Source organism: Macaca nemestrina, chromosome 3 (assembly GCF_043159975.1).
Source record: "Macaca nemestrina isolate mMacNem1 chromosome 3, mMacNem.hap1, whole genome shotgun sequence".
Lineage (NCBI taxonomy): Eukaryota > Metazoa > Chordata > Mammalia > Primates > Cercopithecidae > Macaca > Macaca nemestrina.
In genome coordinates this window covers 94,844,286-94,865,104 of record NC_092127.1, presented here as the reverse complement: position 1 = coordinate 94,865,104, position 20,819 = coordinate 94,844,286, and the positions used below count along the sequence as shown (strand labels likewise).

Genomic DNA, 20,819 nt, shown 5'->3' with positions numbered 1-20,819 from the left:
TTAGACATTTCTGATAAGATCAATGGTGATATTAACCAAAGTAATTTTTTAATATAATATCATGAAATATGTCAACATTTGGAAAATGGAAGATGTGTATTACTCAGTGAACCAGTATTTTCCAAATGACCAAAGCACAGTGTTGGGAAATAATACATGGTTAACGGTTTTAATGTAGTAGAATGCAAAATGTTTTTTCTTATGGTTCCTGATTCCACATTGCAACTAACTCTAAGAAGTTACCACTTGTCAAGTTTGGGTTTAGTATCAAAGAAAAATATTCACAATAATCTAAAAAGGCTATGAAAGTACCCTTCCCTTCTCCAACTACTTTGTGAGGCATATTTTTTTCATAAAATGAAATGAAAATAATGTATTGCAACAGATTAAAGGTAGAAACAGATATGAGAATCTAACCATCTTGTATTAAACCTGAGATTTTGACAAATATAAAATAGTGTCACTCATCTGACTAAATAAATTACCTGTGGTGGGGATATATAGTTTTCATGAAGATATTGTAGGGGAGCCAGAGATCACTTCCAATTCCCCTTTAGCTCTTATGTGGGCTCTTTTGGCTGAATCTAGAAACCAGATCAATACCAGGAAGACTACAAAAGAAAAGCATACCATTTTATTAGGTTTATATGTACATGGAGATCTACCCAAGAGAAATCAGAAGAACTGACCAAAACAAATGCTTTTTTACTTTTTAGACAAAGAACAATAAATTTGAGAAGAAATGATAGGCCAAAGGGGATCTGGCAATGGGCAGCAAACTTTTAGGGGAGTCACTAGGAGACATGGGGGGTGTAAAACTGGTGGAAGGTAAGTGTTACTTTGGTAAATATATTTAATCAGGTCTGTTGCAACCCCGAATTCTCAGTCAGCGGTGATAAGGGCTATAGTTTCACCTTGGTACAGGGAGGGTACCCCTCCCAGAGGAGCCTCCTTGACTTGCTGCATGCAAGAAGAGACGAGTCAGCTACCCATTTCTGCAACTACAATTTCTCAGGTGTTGTCAATTCATATCAATGGTTGGGCATATTTCAAAATGACATCTTTCATGACTTCAATATATTATGTTAATATGTGAAATGTTTGGTTTTAGATAAATAAATATTTAAACATTCACTTTTAATTTTATTTTCAAGTATGGTATCAGAAATACAACTGACTTAAGGAAAAACTCTTTGGGACTTAGAGTACGAAGGGGTTCTGAGTTGAAGAAATGTTGTATCATAGCTTTCCCTCACCGCCCCCACCCCCATTATACTATTTCTTCTGTTAATCACTTGCCAAGCAGGCTGTGAGGATGCCACTTGGTTCAGTACAGTCTACATGTTTAATGTATATATTTTGAGACTATATTATTACATATCTGATAAGTGCTAAGTAGTTAAATACATAATGGGAAGTAAGCCAAATTTTATTTTTTTTCCGTATTCTTTTTCTGTTCTGTTAACTAAGCATATTAAAGGTTAATTTTAAAAATGGGGGCTGGGCATGGTGGCTCACGCCTGTAATCCCAACATTTCAGGAGGCTGAGGTGGGCGGATCACCTGATGTCAGGAGTTTGACACTAGCCTGGCAAACATGGTGAAACCCTGTCTCCACAAAAAACACAAAAATGAGCCGGGTGTGGTGGCAGGCACCTGTAATCCCAGCTACTAGGGAGGCCGAAGCAGGAGAATCACTTGAACTCAGGAGGCAGAGATTGCAGTGAGCTGAGATCGTGCCACTGCATTCCAGCCTGGGCGACAGAGCAAGACTCCATCTCAAAAAAAATAAAATTAAATAAAAATGTGTATGTCTTCACCATGTATTTTGTACTACAGTCTGTGTAAGGGAGAAAAACAAAGAAAAGGTCAATAAAAAATCATGTTCAGAATGTTCTAGTTCTCCTAATCCTCACTAATAAAATATTAGGCCCCCCCCCACAGGTGAAAAGATTATTCTTCATTTTTGGTCTGCAGTCCAATGCTCCACTCCCTCCTGTCTTCATTTTTAATGAAGAGGACGTGATGGCTCACATCTGTAATCCCAGCACTTTGGGAGGCTGAGGTGGGTGGATCACAAGGTCAGGAGTTTGAGACCAGCCTGGCAAATATGATGAAACTCCATCTCTCCTAAAAATACAAAAATTAGCTGGGTGTGGCAGCGGGCACCGGTAGTCCCAGCCACTCAGGAGGCTGAGGCAGAAGAATCACTTGAGCCCAGGAGGTGGAGGTTGCAATGAGCTGAGATCACGCCACTGCAGTCTAGCCTGGACGACAGAGCGAGACTCTGTCTTAAAAATAAATAACCTTTCGAGCCTCCACCCTGGCCGCTGCGCGTTAGAGAGGCCAAGACGGCCGATGAGATTGCCAAGGCTCAGCCTGGTGGCGACACAATCTTCGGGAAGATCATGCGCAAGGAAATACCAGACAAAATCATTTTTGAGGATGACTGGTGCCTTGCTTTCCACAATGTTTCCCCTCAAGCACCAACACATTTTCTGGTGATACCCCAGAAACATATATCCCAGATTTCTGCAGCAGAAGATGATGATGAAAGTCTTGGACACTTAATGATTGTTGGCAAGAAATGTGCTGCTGATCTGGGCCTCAGGGGTTATCGAATGGTGGTGAATGAAGGTTCAGTTGGTGGACAGTCTATCACATTCATCTCCGTGTTCTTGGAGGTCGGCAGATGCATTGGCCTGGTTAAGCACGTTTTGGGGATAATTTTCCCTTCTTGAGGCAATAATGAAGTTAGGCAAGTTGCAGTGTGTTAAGTAACACTTATTTTTGCCTGTGTATGGAGCGATTCAAGAAATAACTTTAAAACAGCATACATAATAAAAGACATTGTTGCATGGCTAAATAAATAAAAAAGAGAGTTTTTAAGGAAAACTGGACAATTCATTTTCTCGTTGCCTTTTTTTTTTTTTTTTTTTTTTTAGACAGAGTTAAGCTCTTGTTGTCCAGGCTGGAGTGCAATGCTGCCATCCTGGCTCACTGCAGTCTCTGCCTCCCGGGTTCAGGTGATTCTCCTGCTTCAGCCTCCCAAGTAGCTGGAACTGCAGACGCACACAACCACTCCCGGCTATTTTTTTTTTTTTTTTTAAGTGGAGACGAGGTTTCACCACCTTGGCCGGGTTGATCTTGAACTCCTGACCTCAGGTGATCCACCCACCTTGGCCTCCTAAAGTGCTGGGATTACAGGCGTGAGCCACCGCACCCGGCGTCTCATAGCCTTTCTGAAGTGTCAGAAAGTAGGACTTTATTGTTTTAAGTGTTCAATTGACATGCATTAGCTTTAGTTCCCATTTTTGATACAGTAAAGATCTAAATTTTTAGTTATATGTATTTTTAGATTTGTGATTATCAGGAACACTTTGTAAAATCAGAGTCTAAAGTACCTCTATACTTACTGTATAGGAGTTTGGACTGTAATTTTGTTACTTTGTATGTGATGATTATATGTAGGTTTCTTCATGTTTATCGCAATTAACATGGCTGTGACTTATTCCAATACAGAGTTGTTTGCTCAACTTGCATGCAATGTTTATAAAATTGTTCCTTTGGGAAAAAGTATGATTTGCTTTTTGCTATTGTTCCTAGGACTTCTTTGTAGGAAATAGAGAAATGTTTGTGTTTTGGTTTTCTCCAGGGCAAATAGTAGTTGTGTAGTACTTGGTTATTGTTACAGGTTGAGTATCCCTTATCTGAAGTTCTTGGGACCAGAAATGTTTCTCATTTTAGATTTTGGAATATTTGCGTATACATAATGAGATTGGGAATGGAACCCAAGTCTAAACACAACTGATCTGTATTTCACATACACCAAGTTTGTGCATGAAACGAAGTTTTTACAGCATTTTTGATTATATGAGATCAGATGTGGAATTTTCCACTCTTAGAGTCATGTCAGTTCTCAAAAGATTTCAGATTTTAGAACATTTTTTATTTCGGGTTTTTGGATCAGAATGTTCAATCTGTATTTACAGATATGGCTCGTGAGCCTCAGTAATGATCATTATAATTTAGTGTTACAATTTAATGGAGGTGACTAAGAGTTTTAGGGTATAACAGTTCAGACTTTTGGACTTGGATTTCAGATCTGCTTTCTCCTGTATGACTTTGGGCAAGTTGCTTTTTCTCTCAGGGTTTATTTCTCTCATGAGGGATATGTGTCCCTCATGATTATTGTAAGGATTAAATGTTTGTTATATTTGAAGATTTGATAATAACCTACGAGAGAGTTAATGACAGCTATCATTTTTAACCTTTGCACTAAAAGATTCAACTGGTTATTGCTTTTTAAAATTAATTTCCCAGACTAGGCACTATGTTAACTTTAATATGACTCCCTTCAATCTGATCCTTTCCTCCTAAAATATGTAAGGGTAAATGGTGGTTTTATTGGGAAAAGGGAAAGTAATATTGGAATTCACCCCTTGGAGAGAAGAGATCTTGGTGTAATACTTTATTGACCTGTTTTGAACAGACAGATGATACCAGTCACACTAGTCTTCTAGAACTTCCATAACAAAATGCTACAGATTCGGCGACTTAAATTTATTTTTCACAATTCTGGAGCTTAGAAGTCCAAGATCAACTTGGCATGTGTTTTCTTCTTAGGATTCTTGGCTTGTAAAGTGATCTCTTGCCTGCCTTGTCTTCAAATGGCCTTTCCTTCTTTTGCATCCCTGGTGTATCTCCCTTTTCTTAAAAGGACAGCAATCATATTGGACTCAAGAGCTCATCCTATAGGCCTCATTTTAACGTAATCCTTTTGAGGGTCCAATCTCCAAATACAGTCACAAAGAATAGGGCCCACATGACCTCAATTAAACCTTAATTACCGTTTTAGAGGCCTTATCTCCAAATACAGTTACATTTTGAGGTATGGTGATTGGGACTTATGAATGATGGGGAGGAGTACACAGTTCAGCCCCTACACCACGTAAACATAAGAGCTAATGTTTATGGGATGCTGGCTATGTGCCAATTGCTGAACTAAATGCTTTGCATATATAATCTGATTTTATATGCATATTAACTTTGTGATTATTAGTATCTGTTTTACAGAGGAGGAAATCAAGGCTTAGAGAAATTAATAACATGAAGAGCTGGGATTGAAATCTTTTGGGCTATGGTGTTCATGCTGTCTCAAGCAAAACCTAAGTGCTACAAAAGCACAAGAGAAAAGGATTAGAATATGAAACACAAACCTATGTTTATTTTGCAATTTCCAGTGAAGTCTTGTTAGTAAACAACCTGTGAAACAGAAAATTTAACACCAGCCCTGGTTGGCGATTAAGTTTTTTCTTTAAAAGGTGGTGGGAATTTTGGTTTTTAGATTGGAAACAATGAATGAAATTTGAGATTTTAGCACATGATTGTAATTAACAACAGATTTGTTTTCCAGTTGCTCAAAACGTTTTTCTCCTTTTTATTCTCTTGCAGAAGATTCTAGTGTTCCAGAAACTCCAGATAATGAGAGAAAAGCAAGTATATCGTATTTCAAAAATCAAAGAGGAATACAGTATATTGATTTGTCTTCTGATAGTGAAGATGTCATTTCCCCAAATTGCTCCAATACAGTTCAAGAGAAAGCATTCAGCAAAGATACAGTGATTATTGTGTAAGCCGATTAATAGATTTATTATATTTGCATGTGTACGAGATTTTCCAAGGAAAACCCTACCTAATTTGAGATATTTTGGTGACTTCCCTTTTTTTTTTTTTTTTTTTTTTTTGCCCTACCTGCCTTTCTTGGCCACATCTTGGTTATTTTCTCTAACTTATAGACATGGAGAGGTACAATGTGTGTGTTTTCTGGATAACAGTGATTTTTTTGGCGGGGGGTTGGAGGAGGTGCGGTTAACAGTGATTTTGAGAGCAGATACTTAATTTCCTTATTATAGAAGTTTAAAAGAATAATTAGTACCTTTGATCACATATAACTGCTTTATGATTTATTCTTCAGTCCATGAATCAAATCATTTTAACATGTTTATTGGGAACACTCTGAGCTAGACACTGTTTTATGATTAGGAATATAACAGTGAACAAACCATCCCCTGCTTCCTTTCTGCCCTCACACAGCTTATATTCTAGTCAGATAGAAAAGTAATAAATAAAAGATATAGTATGTCAAAAGGTAAGTATTATGGGCAAAGGGAAGAGGAATAGGGAGCTAGGGTCAGGGAATGGTTTCTTTTTTTTTCTTTTTTTCTAGACATGGGGTCTTGCTGTGTTGACCAGGCTGCTCTTGGACTCTTGGCCTCAACCACTCATGCCATCTCGGCCTCCTAAAGTGCTGGGATTACAGGCGTTAGACACTACACCTGGCTCGAGGGTCAGGGAATGGTTTCTAAAGAGCGTGGTCAGAAAAGCCTCAATTGAGAAGACAGTGCTTGATTAAGAAGACAGTGCCAGAACAAAGACATAAAGGGGGTGAGAAAGTGAACCATGTAGATGTAGGGGAAAGAGTATTCCAGGCATTGGGAATATCATGTTCAGTGACTGTATTATGCTTGGTGTTTTGAGGGAGGGACATGATGCAGAGTGAAGGATCTGAAGTCATATCGTAAATGATGAGATGAAGGATGGGCTTCATCACATTAGTTCCATAGGCTGTTTGGCTTTTATTCTGACTGAGATGGGAATTCCTGGGAGAATATTGAACAGAGAGGTAAAATTATCTGAGTTAGATGTTTAAAAGGTCTTAATGACTGTAAGGGAGCGGTAGTAAAAGCATAAATATTGTTGTGATAAGCCATCAAAAAATGATGGAGACTTAGATGAGGCTAGTGCCTGTGGGAGGGATAATAAGTGGTTAGATTCTGGAATATACTTTGAAGGTGAAGCAAGAGAGGATTTGTTGCTGGGGATCATGTGTATTGGGAGATAAAGGAGTCAAGGATCATCCTAAGATTTTTGGACTGAGCGTACTGGAAGGATAGAGTTACTAGGTACTGAGATAAAGGTGGCTTTCTGGTGTGGGTGGGCAAACACCTTTTGAAGGAAAGTTAGCAATTCATTCTTGAACATGCTGTGATTGGGAACACTCCTAGACATCTGAATAGAGATGTCAAGTAGGTATAATTAGGTTTGGGACATTTGAGTTCTGGGGAGAGATTACATGTCTGAATTTACTAGTTGACAGAGTATTGGTTTGCTATTTAAAGCCATATGATTAGATGAAATCAGTGTAAGGGACACTAGTACAGTATAGCTGAAGAAGGGAAGTCTGAGGCTAGGGGAACTCTGGATTTTTAGGGTCAGGGACATGAGAAGAAACTTGTAGAAGGTTCTAAGAAGGAGCAGCCATTGAGGTAAAAGGCTACACGGTCTTGTAGAAGTTAAGTGAAGATAAAGTGTTGTAAGAAAGAGCAAGAGATCAGGACTGTCTACTTCTGATAAGTTGAGGACTTCATCTTAAAATGAACTTTTCACATGAAGCTATGATAAACATGCCTCATTCTGAAATTTACTCCAAGATAAAATGTGGGAAAGATCCTGTATGGTTAACCCTGAGGAAATTTGGCACATTTTGAGAAAATTGTAGAAAAGTTGCAAAAAAGTAATGCATTATCAGCTCCCACAGTCTTTTCAGAATTACCCATTGTTAGCATTTTTCCACAATTGCATTATCACTCTCTTCGTAAACAGCAATTATTACTGAACACTTTGCCTGTAGTATTTTCTCATTTATCTCCTAAAAACAAGGTCATTCATTCATTTGCATATTAACAGTAATATTTCAAACCCAGAAATACCAATTGACACTAGTACAATACTATTATCTTATACACATTTCATATTTGATTTTGCCAGTTATACCAATAATGTCCTTTGAGCATTGCTACTCAAAATACTGATTTATAAATGAGGAATATGTCTTAGAATGCAAATCGGGTACTGATTCCTTCACCAAGAATATCTTGCAGTGAAAAAAAAAAAGACAACTGAAGTAAGCAATGTGCTTAGTAACGTAGTTGTTTACGTTCTGTTGCTTGTTCCTTATGTTGTCATGGACAGACTACAGTTGGAGAACTAGCAGTCAGTCCCTGGACCATATTTTCAGTAGTACTTTGTAGTAATTTTTTTTTTTTTTTTACATTGGATTTAGTTTTTCATGTCTCTTTAAACTCATTTACTCTGAAACTATTTCTCAGTCTTTTTTTGTTTCTCAGGATACTGACCCTTGAAGATAATAGGCCAGGCTTTTTTAGGATTTTTCTAAATTGGGTTTAACTAATGTTTATTCATGGTTAAATTTAGGTTAAGTGGAAAGGATAGTACATACTATTACCTAAATGATCTTGTGTCCTCAGTGTGTCATATCACCCTGAGGCATGTGTCAGGAGGCACATGATATCCATTTATCCCATTATTGCTGAACTTTGATGACTCAACGTGGCCCCTGCTAGGTTTTGTCTATCAAGTTACCATTTTTCCCTTTGTAATAGGTAAGTTATCTGTGGAGAGATACTTTGAGACTGGATAATAGTCCTATTCCCTAGCCAGCTTTCACTCAGTAGTTTTAGTATCTATTGATTTTTGCCTGATTAATTTATGATAATGATGGTTGCAAAATGGTGGTATACTAACCAGTGTTCTAGAACTTATACTTGACTTATACTTGTATTTGGTAGTCTGTAAAGAAATGTTCCCTTTTCTCCCCATTTACACATTTATTTATGTGGTACAATAAATATCAAAATGAAATTATACATGTGTACTTATTCAGTGGTTTATAATTTATTACTGTTATTCTTCATTTTGGTGCTCAAATTTCTCAGTTTTGACAGATGAGGGCCCCTTCAAACAGGCTGTTGTGTTTGTGTGAGGGATTCCTATCATTTTCCTTTCTGGAAGAAGGTATTCCAGACTTGTACTTCTCCTACCTCAAGCCTGAAATTAAAATTAGCTATTTCTCCAAGTAGTTCTGGTTCTTTTTAGTAGGAAATTTTACTCGGAAATCGAGAAACTTGTTTTGTGTTCTTTCTTTGCTGCTGATGAGGTAGGAATTAGTGTCATTGCCCTTTCTGCAGAAGGACCTAGGAAATACTGAGGTGTAGGGGGTTGGAGTTAGGGAGAGAGAGAAGGAAATATGTGAAACTGTGTGTGTGTGTGTGGTTTTTTTTTAATCATTTGTTTATAATGATACTGATAATTCTAATCTATATTTATTTGTTTGTAATGATACTGATAATTCTAATAAGTCACTACAGGGCTTTTCTTTGCCTCTCATTCTGTGTTGTCTTCTGACAGTGAGAACCCTGACTTCTACCAGTGTCAGTGTATTTACTAATCTGCTCAGTCATCAAGTATGCATAAAATAGTTTTAGAATAGCTACACCCATACTACTTGACCATTAAGCCCACTAAGTAGAGTTTAAGATTTGTTTATACGTTTTATTTTTGTCTTTAGATTGAGGGTATACAGTCAGTGCACTTGGATTATTAATTAATTAATTTAAATGTTTTGTTATTCATTTGAAATACCATTAATTAGTTTGTATTCCTTTTAGGGTTTTTTCCTTGTTCTTTTCTTTTAAATTTTACTTTCAAATTTTTAAAATATGAATAAGATTCCAAAAATCAAAACTTTACAAAGAATATACTCAAGAAAAGTATCACTCCCTCACTCTCTTTCCTATCCCTTCTCCTTTCAAACCTTAGAACTAATCAGTTTGTTTAGTTTATTCTCATACTTTCGTGTATTTTTTTCTTGTTTCTTACACAAAAGATAGCATACTACATGTGTGTATATTCGTTTGTTCTTTATTTACTTAGCATTTATGTATGTATCTCCTGGAAATCATATCAGTTCTAGAAATTTTTACTATTTTTTGCAGCTCCATAGTTCTACATTGTGTGAACGTTCCTTATTTTATTCATTCATTCCCCATGTATGGGCATTTTGGTTATCAGTTTCTTAACCTCAACATTTATTGACATTTGGAGCCAGATAATTCGTTGTTGTGAGGCGCTGTCCTGTACGTTTAGGATGATTAGTTAAGTATCTCTTACATCACCCCAGCAGATGCCAGTAACATTTCCCTAGTCGAGACAATCAGAAATATCTCCAGACATTGCCATATATCCTCTTGTAGCAAAACTACCCCCCGCCAAACTTTGAGAACCCACTGATGTAGATGCTAGAAACTCTGGCAGTAGATAAAATCTCCTAGGAAGCATTCATAGACAAGAAAGAACTGAAGACAGAATCGTAGGCAGCTTCAGCAATTGAAGGTGAACAAAGGAAGAAAAGTCTGTTAACGAGATTCAGAAGGACAGACTGAAAGGTGAAAGGAAAATTAGAAGTAACGTTGCAGAATCCATGAGGTGAGGGTGGGGCCAAATATTCAAGGATATATTTGTCAACAATGTACAGGACAACAAAGGAAAACTTAGATAAGCTATGAAAAGTTTTTATTCCATTCAGCAGTTTAGAAGGCATTATTGTCCTTAGTGAGAACAGTTTCACTAAGTAGTTGTGCGAAAGAAATAAAAACAGTAAGTTTGACAACTCCATAAGAAAGCCGAGATTGTGCCACTGCACTCCAGCCTGGGGCACAGAGCAAGACTCCGTCTCAAAAAAAAAAAAAAAAAAGAAAGGAGGTAGAAAATCAGTCTAATAAAATCTGAAATAGAGGAGAAATGGCTTTTTCTTTTTTTTTTTTTTTTTCCTGCTGTGTCCATAGTGCCTGAAAACCCTGGCACATGGAATTAATTTGAATTAATTAATGCAGTTTTGAGCAGGTTGCCGGCTGGGAAGGAAGAGCTTATGAAGAGAGAGAAGATTCAGGAGCAAGATAGTAGATAGTTAAAGCAGAATCTTGTAGATGTAGAAAGGACTAGAATGCCTTAGTAGTGAGAGGGGACTTTGTCTTTAACAGGAAGGTACTTCTTTATCTTAGACTGGAAAAAAGAGCAAGTGGTCAACTCTGTTGTTTTTACAGGTTTTTTTCTTTTAAAGTTCAAGCATATAAGAACATGAAGTAGTATATAATGAACACCTGTGTACCTTCCACCTGGGTTTAACAGTTGTTTTCCATATTTGTTTATTGTGTCATCTGTTACTATTTTTAGCTGAAGTGTTTTAAATTACGGACATCCCAGCATTTCTCCCTTATTACTGGTTATGTATCTGCCATCTATCAGTGAACAATTCTTTAGTATCATTTAATTTGCACCTTATGTTCAGATTTCATGTATTTTATAGCTGATTTTTTTTAAAACCAAGACCTAAATTACATTTGGCTATTAGGCTTCAACTGTATTAATCTAGAATGGGCCACTCCCCTTTTCTACTTCTCTAAAGAGATCAACTCTTTCCTCAGAAAAAATAGGTTTTTCTTTTTCTTTCCTTTTTTTTTTTTTTTTTTTTTTTAAAGACAGAGTTTTGCTCTGTTGCCCAGGCTGTAGTGCAGTGGTATGATCTCGGCTCACTGCAACCTCTGCTTCCTGGGTTCAAGCGATTCTCATGTCTCAGCCTCTCTAGTAGCTGGGATTACAAGCACCGCCACCCCGCCCAGCTAATTTTTTTAATTTTTAGTGGGTGGAGTTTCGCCATATCGGCCAGGCAAGTCTTGAATTCCGGACCTCAGGTAATCCACCCGCATCGGCCGCCCAAAGTGCTGGGATTACAGGTGTGAGCCACCGCACCCGACTGGTTTTTCTTTTTCTTCATGACATTATTTTCTATCACTTGTATTTCCTGTAGTCTGGAAGATAAATCCAAGCCATGATGATACTCATGGTCAACATCAATATTTAATACAACATGAGGCACGTGAATTTGTTAGATCAGTGAGTCTGATCACTGGGTAAGCCAGAAGAGTAAATATCTTTGGTAAGCCAGAAGAGTAAATATCTTTGAAAGTGGTTATCCAGGGCAGGAATTATAAAGGAATTTCAACCTGAATGCTTTCATTTTCTCAGTCAGCTAAGAGGCAAAGTCAAATAGGGAGCAGGGAATATAGAGAGGCATAATGAAAATTCAAAGTTGAGTACATCAGGAATGAGAAGTCTAGGTATAATAATGCAAAGGAAATACATGTGATTGTCTTCAAATTTTGAAGGACAGGCATAGTGATGAAGAGGTGTATTTGCCTCGTTACTTTAGAGCAGTTTCTCAGAGCTGATCTCAGGAAGTCAACCTAGAAGCTTTTGAAATACATACTCTGGCTAGGCGCAGTGGCTCACACCTGTTAGTCCAGCACTTTGGAAGGCCAAGGCGGGCGGATCACTTGATCCTAGGAGTTCGAGACAAGCCTGGGAAACATGGAGAAACCCTGTCTGTACAAAAAACACAAAAAAATTAGCCAGGTGTGGTGGCAAGCACCTGTGGTCCTAGCGACTCAGGAGACTGAGGTGGGAGGATTGCTAGAGCCTGGGAGGCAAATGTTGCCATGAGCCAAGATGGCACCACTGCACAACAGCCTGGGTGACAGAGAGTGGAACCTTGTCTCAAAAAAAAAAAAAGCCACACATATTCCTGATCTTTGGGAATTTGCTTTTAGATGTTCTTAAGCATCACATATTGTGCTGTAAAGGACACAACAGAAATAATGTAAGTACATATAGAGATATTGCATATTCGGATATGTGTCTAAGAGAGCTATTCAGAAATAGAATTAGCAGCATAGCAAAGTCTGAGTTTGCTGATGTTAAGAATATACCTGAGTATACACCCATCTTGCTTTCATTCTCTGGTCTCTAGCACTTATATTCATTTGTTACTATTCTAGTTCTGATCTCTAGAATGCCTACCATGTTTGAAAACCAAAATTTCAAAATGAGATTTTTTTGTCTAGGAAATAAATGAGTAAAATTTGACTCAAAATATCTTTTATAAAGAATAAACATATAAAGTTAAATCGAACAGGAATAAAGTTAGTTGTTGTAGAGTAAATCCTCATATGAAATAAATGTTCTCTGTTTGCTCAGGAAATGTTTTGTTTCTGGCAGAGATTCCTTTATTGAATGGGACCATTCTGATTTTAGCAGTTAGATCCTGATCACACCTAGGTAGGCCTGAAAATTACTTTATCTTTGTATCTGTTCAATCTTCATAATTTCTTAGGAGCAGCATAACTTCGTCTGATATGGAGAGTATTGGTGAAAGAAGATGAGTAAAGAGGAAGTGGGCATGCAATAAATGTGTGCGAATCCTAACAAAATAAATGCTAGAAGTTCCTTTTGTTCTTTTCCATCCCAGCTCAGGGTTGAGATTTTTTTCAGTGTATACTGACGTTGGTAATACAGGTTTTTCACATAACTACACTGAAATGGAAAAAAAAGTTTCCTTTCTGACAAGTATAGATTATATTTACTATTGAAAAGAACTGCAGATGTGTTGTACTGTGTATAAACATAGACAGTATAATGAAATAACATTAGTGATACATTAAAAATGTTTTTTCCTCCTCTAAAAATATTTTTAGTTCTGAGCCATCCGAAGATGAAGAGTCCCAAGGCCTTCCCACCATGGCACATAGAAATGATGATATTTCAGAATTGGAAGACCTTTCGGAATTGGAAGATCTTAAAGATGCTAAACTTCAGACTTTGAAGGAACTTTTTCCACAAAGAAGTGACAGTGATTTACTTAAGGTTATATTCTTTTATAGTAATTGGTTATTGTAACTGTAATGATGATAAAATCTCTCCTGCATCCAGTGCCATAGTTAGTAGTGGATAGTCATTTTTCTAAAGATATCTTATGTTCGAAGATACTAACTATTAAATTTAAAGGAAGTAAATGCCAGAAATTTATTGAAAGTCTTAACTTTTTGATAGATGAGGTTATTCATTTGTAAATAATGCAGTAACTATAGCCTTAGTTGCAAACATAGGTTGTGAGTTTTTTTGTTTGAGTGTTTCTAAAATGCATAACCTCCCCATTTCCATTGGAAATACTCAGAAATGTCAGGAGCCACTCCATAAAACTGTGACAAGCGTTTGCAGTGACATTTAGTGCCCTGAAGCCAGCAATGCTAAACACCCTACAGTACAAAGGACAGTCCTGCGCAGCTAAGGATAGTCCTGCCAGTGGCACTCTTGCTGAGAAATACTGATTTAACTACAGAAACAAAGTAAAGGAGTATGGTTGAACTGTAAAGTGATGTTAAGGTATCTCTAATTATAAGAGTAAAAAAAAATTTGACCAGTTAAGTTTTAGGTAGAGAATAAATTTCTGAAGATTAATAAACAGTCTATTCCTAGCTCTGTCACTTACTAGTTGAATTATCTTAGGGGAATCATTTAATTGCAGGTTCTTTGTATTTTCATCTTTATATCTGTCATCGCTACTACCACTACCAGTTCTCCTCCCCACAATATGAGACTTAGGAGTTACCATATCTGTATGGACTAGGCACGTAACTTTTAAGTGGTAACTATAGAGTACATACTCTTTTAGGAAGAGGTAATTGCTGTCTGGCTTCAGTAGGACATGGCCGTGTGAACTATTAGTGATAGCCCATTTTTACTGGATGCTCAGATTTTTCAAATAAAGCCATAAGGCTGGATATTTGTTGAGGGTTGGTCACCACTTTAACAGCTATATTCCTATGCCTAAAATCACCCATTTAAAATGTACAATTTAGTGGTTTTTACTATATTTATGAAATAATGCAACTGTCACCATAATCTTAGTACATTTCAATGACACCCAAAAGAAACCTTGTATCCATTAGCAGTCACTCTCCAGTTTCGTCACTCTCCAGTTTTCGTCCCTCTCCCAGCTCCAGGCAACCACCAATCTATTTTTTTTTTTTCCTATTATTGGTATTTCATATAAATGGGACCAAATATCTGGTATTTTGTGACTGGCTGCTTTCACCTAGTGGAAGAGATTCATCGCTGTTGCAGCATGTACTTTGTTCCTTTTAATGCTAACTAATTTAAAAAAAGATAAAAATAAACATGCAGTTCAAGCCAAACAAAACATATCTATGAACCATAGGTGGTCCTGTGCCTGCCAGTTTGAACTCTTAAGTGTAGATTACATTATTTTTATTCTATGTTACTTTTGACATGAATCCACTGGATTTTTCCTCCAAACCATTTTGATAACCGTCTTACTATTAGCTAAATGAAACTTTAGTGATATCTTGAGTCTGCATTTTCTCTGACAGCAGTGTTACTTGTCTGCTAATGTGATTCTTTTTTTTTTTTTTTTAATGGAAACAAATGTAGACCCAAGGGCTAACATATTTTAAAGCAGTAATAAAGAAAGAGCTTCCAATAGAATAAACAGGGAGTATTAAAATATTTAACATAAAGGGCCAAATCTCAGTTTAAAAATACTTTCACTTGATTGCCAATTTTTAATGTAGTTCAAAGAGTTGTTTTTTCTTGTAAAAATATCTTTCTCTAATTTTGTAATTTTATTGGAAAAATAAGATTGATATGCATAATTTCCCTGAATGTTTCATTAATCAGTATCTGAAACTGTGAAATTTAGCATATCGCACACTCCAAAGCAGAGCACTCTCTTGAGGTAATCTGTATTTCAAGTGATCCCCTTCAGTTCTAGAGATTTAAAGGTAATGTTTATAAGTTACTCAACAAAAGGTTTTAAATCCATATAAAAGAATTCAAGAGGTTGTGAAATAGTTCTAGGCTTGCTAAGAATATGCTTTGGCTATTTTGAAAATGAAGAGGGGCCAATAGGATATATCTGAGCATCCAAGATTAGGAAAAATTAATGTGGAAGAGCACTTTGATTTGAGGCTACTTGATTTAATACAAAAAGTACCTTGTTTAAAAGTAAGATCTTTTTAAAACAAGTAACTCATTTGAAATATGGGAAACTATAACAGGAGAAAAATAGGGGATTTTAGTTTTTTCTGAAATCTAAAATTACTGAACACTATTAGAATGATGTCGTGCAAGTAATATATGCGTATGTTCTTCAAAAATTCAAACAATTTGGAAATAGAGTAAAATTTAAGAGCCCTTATCCCATTTATCTTGAGCAGTATTAGATTTTTTTTAAAGAGTAGAATTGTCCTTTTTCCCCTAGAAATTAAAAAATTTTTAAAAATATAAATAGATGTCTGTCAGTCTCCTCTTTCCCCTTTCTGTCTCCATCTGACACTCACACATACACAAATGTGAGCATGCACACACACACACAGAGTGCCTACATGTTAAGTAGGAAATTTTGTGTAAAACTTTGTAATTAAAATAGAAAAAACCTGGAATATACTGTATATATGTGATTATATTTTAATTTTTCCTTTATAGTAAGGATGAGTCAACCTGATACGTTGTAAAATACACTTAAAGTTCAGACCTTTTACATAAAACAGATTTTCCGAAAATTTATCATAGGACTTAATGAACTTAAACTGTGACACACATACTTTCCTAACATGTTTATATTTAATATATTTGTTTTTGAATATTTCAGTAACAATTCTTAAAGTGCTGATTTAAAACATTAATCTTTTCTCGTTCTGTTAGTTGATTGAATCAACAAGCACTATGGATGGGGCAATTGCTGCTGCCTTGCTGATGTTTGGTGATGCAGGTATGCCTGACTTAATTTTAAGCCTTGTCGATTTATTGTTACATCATAATAATAGTACCTTCTCATTAATATTGCTCCACAGTTTATCAAACACTTTTATGAATTCTTATAGGAACCTGTGAGGTATTAATAGTTTCAAATTTTTTCCCTAGAAAGGAAAGAAGTTTCTCATTGATAATTTTACTGCTTTTCTACCAAATGTCATAACAGTGAAGTTTTGGCAGGATATATTTTCTTTCTTTTTAAAGTATAATTTCTAGTTGCATTGTGGTTTTATTATAGGTTTACAAATCTTAGTAGGAACATAATGTCTTAGGGAAAGTCATAGCTGGTAATCAGCATTTCTTCATTTAGTAAATATTTTTTCATGTTTCAGGGCTTGGGATACAAAAATAAATGTATTTGAATGAGCTTGCAATATAGAAGCGTGTCCAATTTTTTAATAATTTTTTTTTTAACTTGCACCTACCAAAAAAAAAAAAAGTAAAAATCACCTGACCCTACTAAAAAAGTATTTAAAGTAAATAGTTAAAGCAAACCCACACTTCATTAACCACCCTTAAATTATAACCACCTTTTATGTCATTCTCAACTTTTTTCCTGCTTCTATACACTGGCATGTAACACACATACATTAGGTTACAAAATGTAAATATATTGGTTTGCATCTTTTAAAAAATCATTTAATAATTTGTCATGGATAGCTTCACATTCCTCTGTGACTACCCACAGGATTAGTTTATTAACTGTTTCCCTATTAATTAGCACTTAACGTTTTCATTATTGTAGTACTAAAGTAAACGTCCTTATACATAAATAGAACAAAGATTTATGTTATTTATGTAGGCTAAATTTCAAATTAGGATGCTAAAGCAAAGTGTATACACATTTTAAATTTTAATATGTATTTCCATGTCCTTTTGTTAAAGGTTATGCCAGTTTATGCTTTTATCGACAGTGTGTTTGTGAATGCTCATTTTTTCTAAGTGGATTCTTTCTACTTTTAATTTTTTTTAAGTTTAAAATATGTACAAAAATAGAAAACAGTATGTGTTCCCCTGGACCCATCCATTCTTCAATAATTATCTACCTAATTTTTCTTCCACTAAGTGGATTGTATTTGAGTAGACGTCTACATAAGACTTTATTTTGTCCATATGAAATATTTTAAATCTTTAATTTCCTCCAGTTTGAGCAAGGAGACAGTATTTTGTGGGTGCTACCTACGCAAAGTATCAAGATTCTTTTTTGTCTTCTATTTATTATTAATAGCTGTGTGACCATCAGCAGTGTTGCTGACTCTTCTGTCTTTGTTTCCTTAGCAGTAAAATAATATATAATGCCAAACTCAGAGGTTGTTGTGAAGAACTAACAATGTATACTTCTTACTAGGGTGCCTGGTACATAGTGAGTACATACCAAGTGTTAGCAGCTATTTGTTTAAGGGTCATCTGATGATTAAAGAAAAGTTACAGGCGAATGTTACATTACTGCGTCCCTAGCACTTATTTTAAAAGCGTCTGAGCTAGGATTATGCCACTGCACTCCAGCCTGGGTGACAGAGCAAGACCTTGTCTCAAAAAAAAAAAAAAAAAAAAAACCACCTGAAAAATTATAGGCTCAGTGAACATTTGTTGAGCTGCAAAATGCTTGGGAAGTTTTGCAGCTTCCCAATACGTTCTTGCTCTCTCATTATCTCATTAGTCCATAAACATTTCGTTAAAACCAGGTTGTGGAATTACTTTATTCCACAGTAGCATCTAATCTTTTTTCTCTTGAGCAATTCATCTTATTCAACTTGTTCATTAGTTTCACAAATATTTATTATGCTTCTTTACTAGGTAGCACAGGCTGTGGCTTAGGTACTGAGGCTACATGTGGAATCAAAGTAGATACAACCTCTGCCCTCATAGAGTTTACAATCCTCATTAAATTTATTTAGCTTCAGCTGAGTTATTTCTTATTCTTCCATTGTACTTCAGATTATTTCATTTAAAAAAAAATGTTAACTGGCAAATTACAAGGAAACAAAAATTTAGGATTTTCTTGTTTTTTAATTAAACTTCCATGCTGCATCATGGAACAGACAGAACAATCTCATCAGACATCTTCATTTTTAGTGTAGTGTACTTTGAGGTAGTATATAGAATGACAGCTTTGTCTAACCTGAAGATAAGGTTAATCTTCAATATACTATGTCTTTAAGACAGGAAACTATACTTGCCATTTTAGAACAGTTTTCAACAAAAGACCTTTTCAAATACCTGTAAGTGATCTTTAAGAGATCTGCAAATTGTGACAGTTCACATTTTTTTTTTTTTTTTTTTTACCACAAATTGCAGTCTTATAGACAGCTGTCAGCCTGCATATTAAACACTAGGGATGTTTTTGTGCTGTTTCTTTTGAAGTTTTGTTTTTGAATATGAAATTACAGAAACAAAAAAATGTGTTTCCAAAGTTTTTACTCTACTTCACAAAGTAAGAGTACGAATTTATTGATGTTGTCAGGAGTCTCTCTAGCTGTTCTGTTGTGTTCTTTTTTTATTTTTTATTTTGAGACAGGACCTCACTCTGTCACCCAGACTGGAGTGCAGTGGTGCAGTCTCAGCTCACTACAACTTCTGCCTTCCAGGCTGAAGTGATCCTCACACCTCAGCCTTCCAAGTAGCTGGGACTACAGGCATGCACCACCACGCCCAGCTAATTTTTGTTGTTTTAGTAGAGGTGGGGTTTCACCATATTGCCGAGGCTGATCTTGAACTTCTGAGCCCCAGCGATCCGCCCACCTCAGCCTCCCAAAGTGCTGGGATTACAAGCATGAGCTCTGCACCTGGCTTCTGTTCTGTTCTTTTTAGGAAAGAATTCAGCATGTCTAGGTGATGTGGCAAAATTATCTGATTTGAAGCTTTTTTTTCAGACTTAAAATATTACATTTAGAATATTGTGGTTAGTATTTGTACTGACAAGAATACTGTGCTTTAAAATGTTAATAACATTCCATTTTATTTTGTAATAGCCATGTTAATGAAATTTTTAAGCTGACATGTATGTATTTATTTCAACTTCATAGTTAGGGCTCTGATATAATTAATGCTGAAATCTTAAAACTTTGTAGTCTTTAGCAGGTGCTTTCATAGTAGCACAGCAATATGTCTGACAAATTTGTTCTCTGAAAGCAAAAGTATTTAAGAAATAGGTAAAAGTATACAAAATGTATACGAGCATACATAAGTAGCATATGTAGCTCAAGTTTGTTGTCTTCCAGTCATGACAATATGCAAATTTCCTGTTACTGCTGTACTCTATGTTATATTCTCTTGTTTTTACATTAAAAGCATTTGTTGCTTAAGCTCTCTGTATCTCCATCCTCATTTGTGAAATAAAAATGTTACCTACTTTGTAGGTTTGTTTGTGAAAAGTAAATGAAACAATAGTTTATAAAAGACCTTGCACAAAGCCAGGTACATAGTAGACACAGAAATTACTGGTTTCTGTGATGGTATTCAGATAACTTACACTTGGTGGGGGTCAGTTTTATTTCACTGCTCAACACTCAGCCACTGGGAAGAAACCCTCCCTCCTAATGTTGCTCTGTAGAATTATTCACTAATTTAGAAATGTGTATTTTTAGATTAAATAATGTGATGGTTTATGCATATAGTATTACAGTGATTTCTACTTCTGAAAGACTGCAAAGAATGTTGACTTTTTTTTTTTTTCAATTCGGTCATATGTGGAACAACATACACTGGGCCTGACATCAAGAGAACTGTCTAGTAATTCATTATAATACATTTTTGCCTTTGTTTTACATTAAATTGATTTTTTTGCTGTTTCTATGCAAAGTTTGAGTGTGCTGCTCTGCTTTAAAAGGTGGTGGGCCCAGGAAAAGAAAATTATCTTCTTCTTCAGAGCCATATGAGGAAGATGAATTTAATGATGATCAATCTATAAAAAAGACAAGACTGGATCATGTAAGTTTACATTTGAATTACAGTATCAAAATTGGCTGCTTAACTTTAGAATATATTGAGTTTGTGGATATTATTAGACCTGAAAATCCACCTAAATGAATTCCTTTCTTTCACAACTAAGGGAATTTATGTCTACATTTAATTTGTGACTGTTTTTGCTTTTTAATTTATCCAGTATGAAGCCTGTTTAAGCACAGACTATTTTGTGTCTGTGGCTATCAGACCTGAAAATTTGTCTAAATGAATCATTCTTTTCTTTCACAACTAAGCCAGATAATTTATGCTTCTATATAATTGGTA

The 20,819-nt window shown here is 35.7% G+C and overlaps 1 protein-coding gene and 1 pseudogene across 3 annotated transcripts in view; both read left to right on the top strand.

Moving 5' to 3' along the window:
* LOC105479616 (SNF2 related chromatin remodeling ATPase with DExD box 1) overlaps positions 1–20,819 on the top strand; it is an 84,025-nt gene that overhangs the window by 13,638 nt on the left and 49,568 nt on the right. For all 3 annotated transcript variants that reach the window (XR_011621165.1, XM_011737659.2, XM_011737660.3), the window contains exons 3-6: positions 5,454–5,631; positions 13,451–13,619; positions 16,479–16,545; positions 20,419–20,519. Coding sequence is in view for 2 of the 3 variants with exons in the window: in XM_011737659.2 (XP_011735961.2) it covers positions 5,454–5,631; positions 13,451–13,619; positions 16,479–16,545; positions 20,419–20,519 (515 nt within the window). In the remaining variant the exon portion in view is untranslated. The remainder of the gene's footprint in view (positions 1–5,453; positions 5,632–13,450; positions 13,620–16,478; positions 16,546–20,418; positions 20,520–20,819) is intronic.
* Positions 768–5,447, top strand: LOC139362122 (adenosine 5'-monophosphoramidase HINT1 pseudogene; annotated as a pseudogene).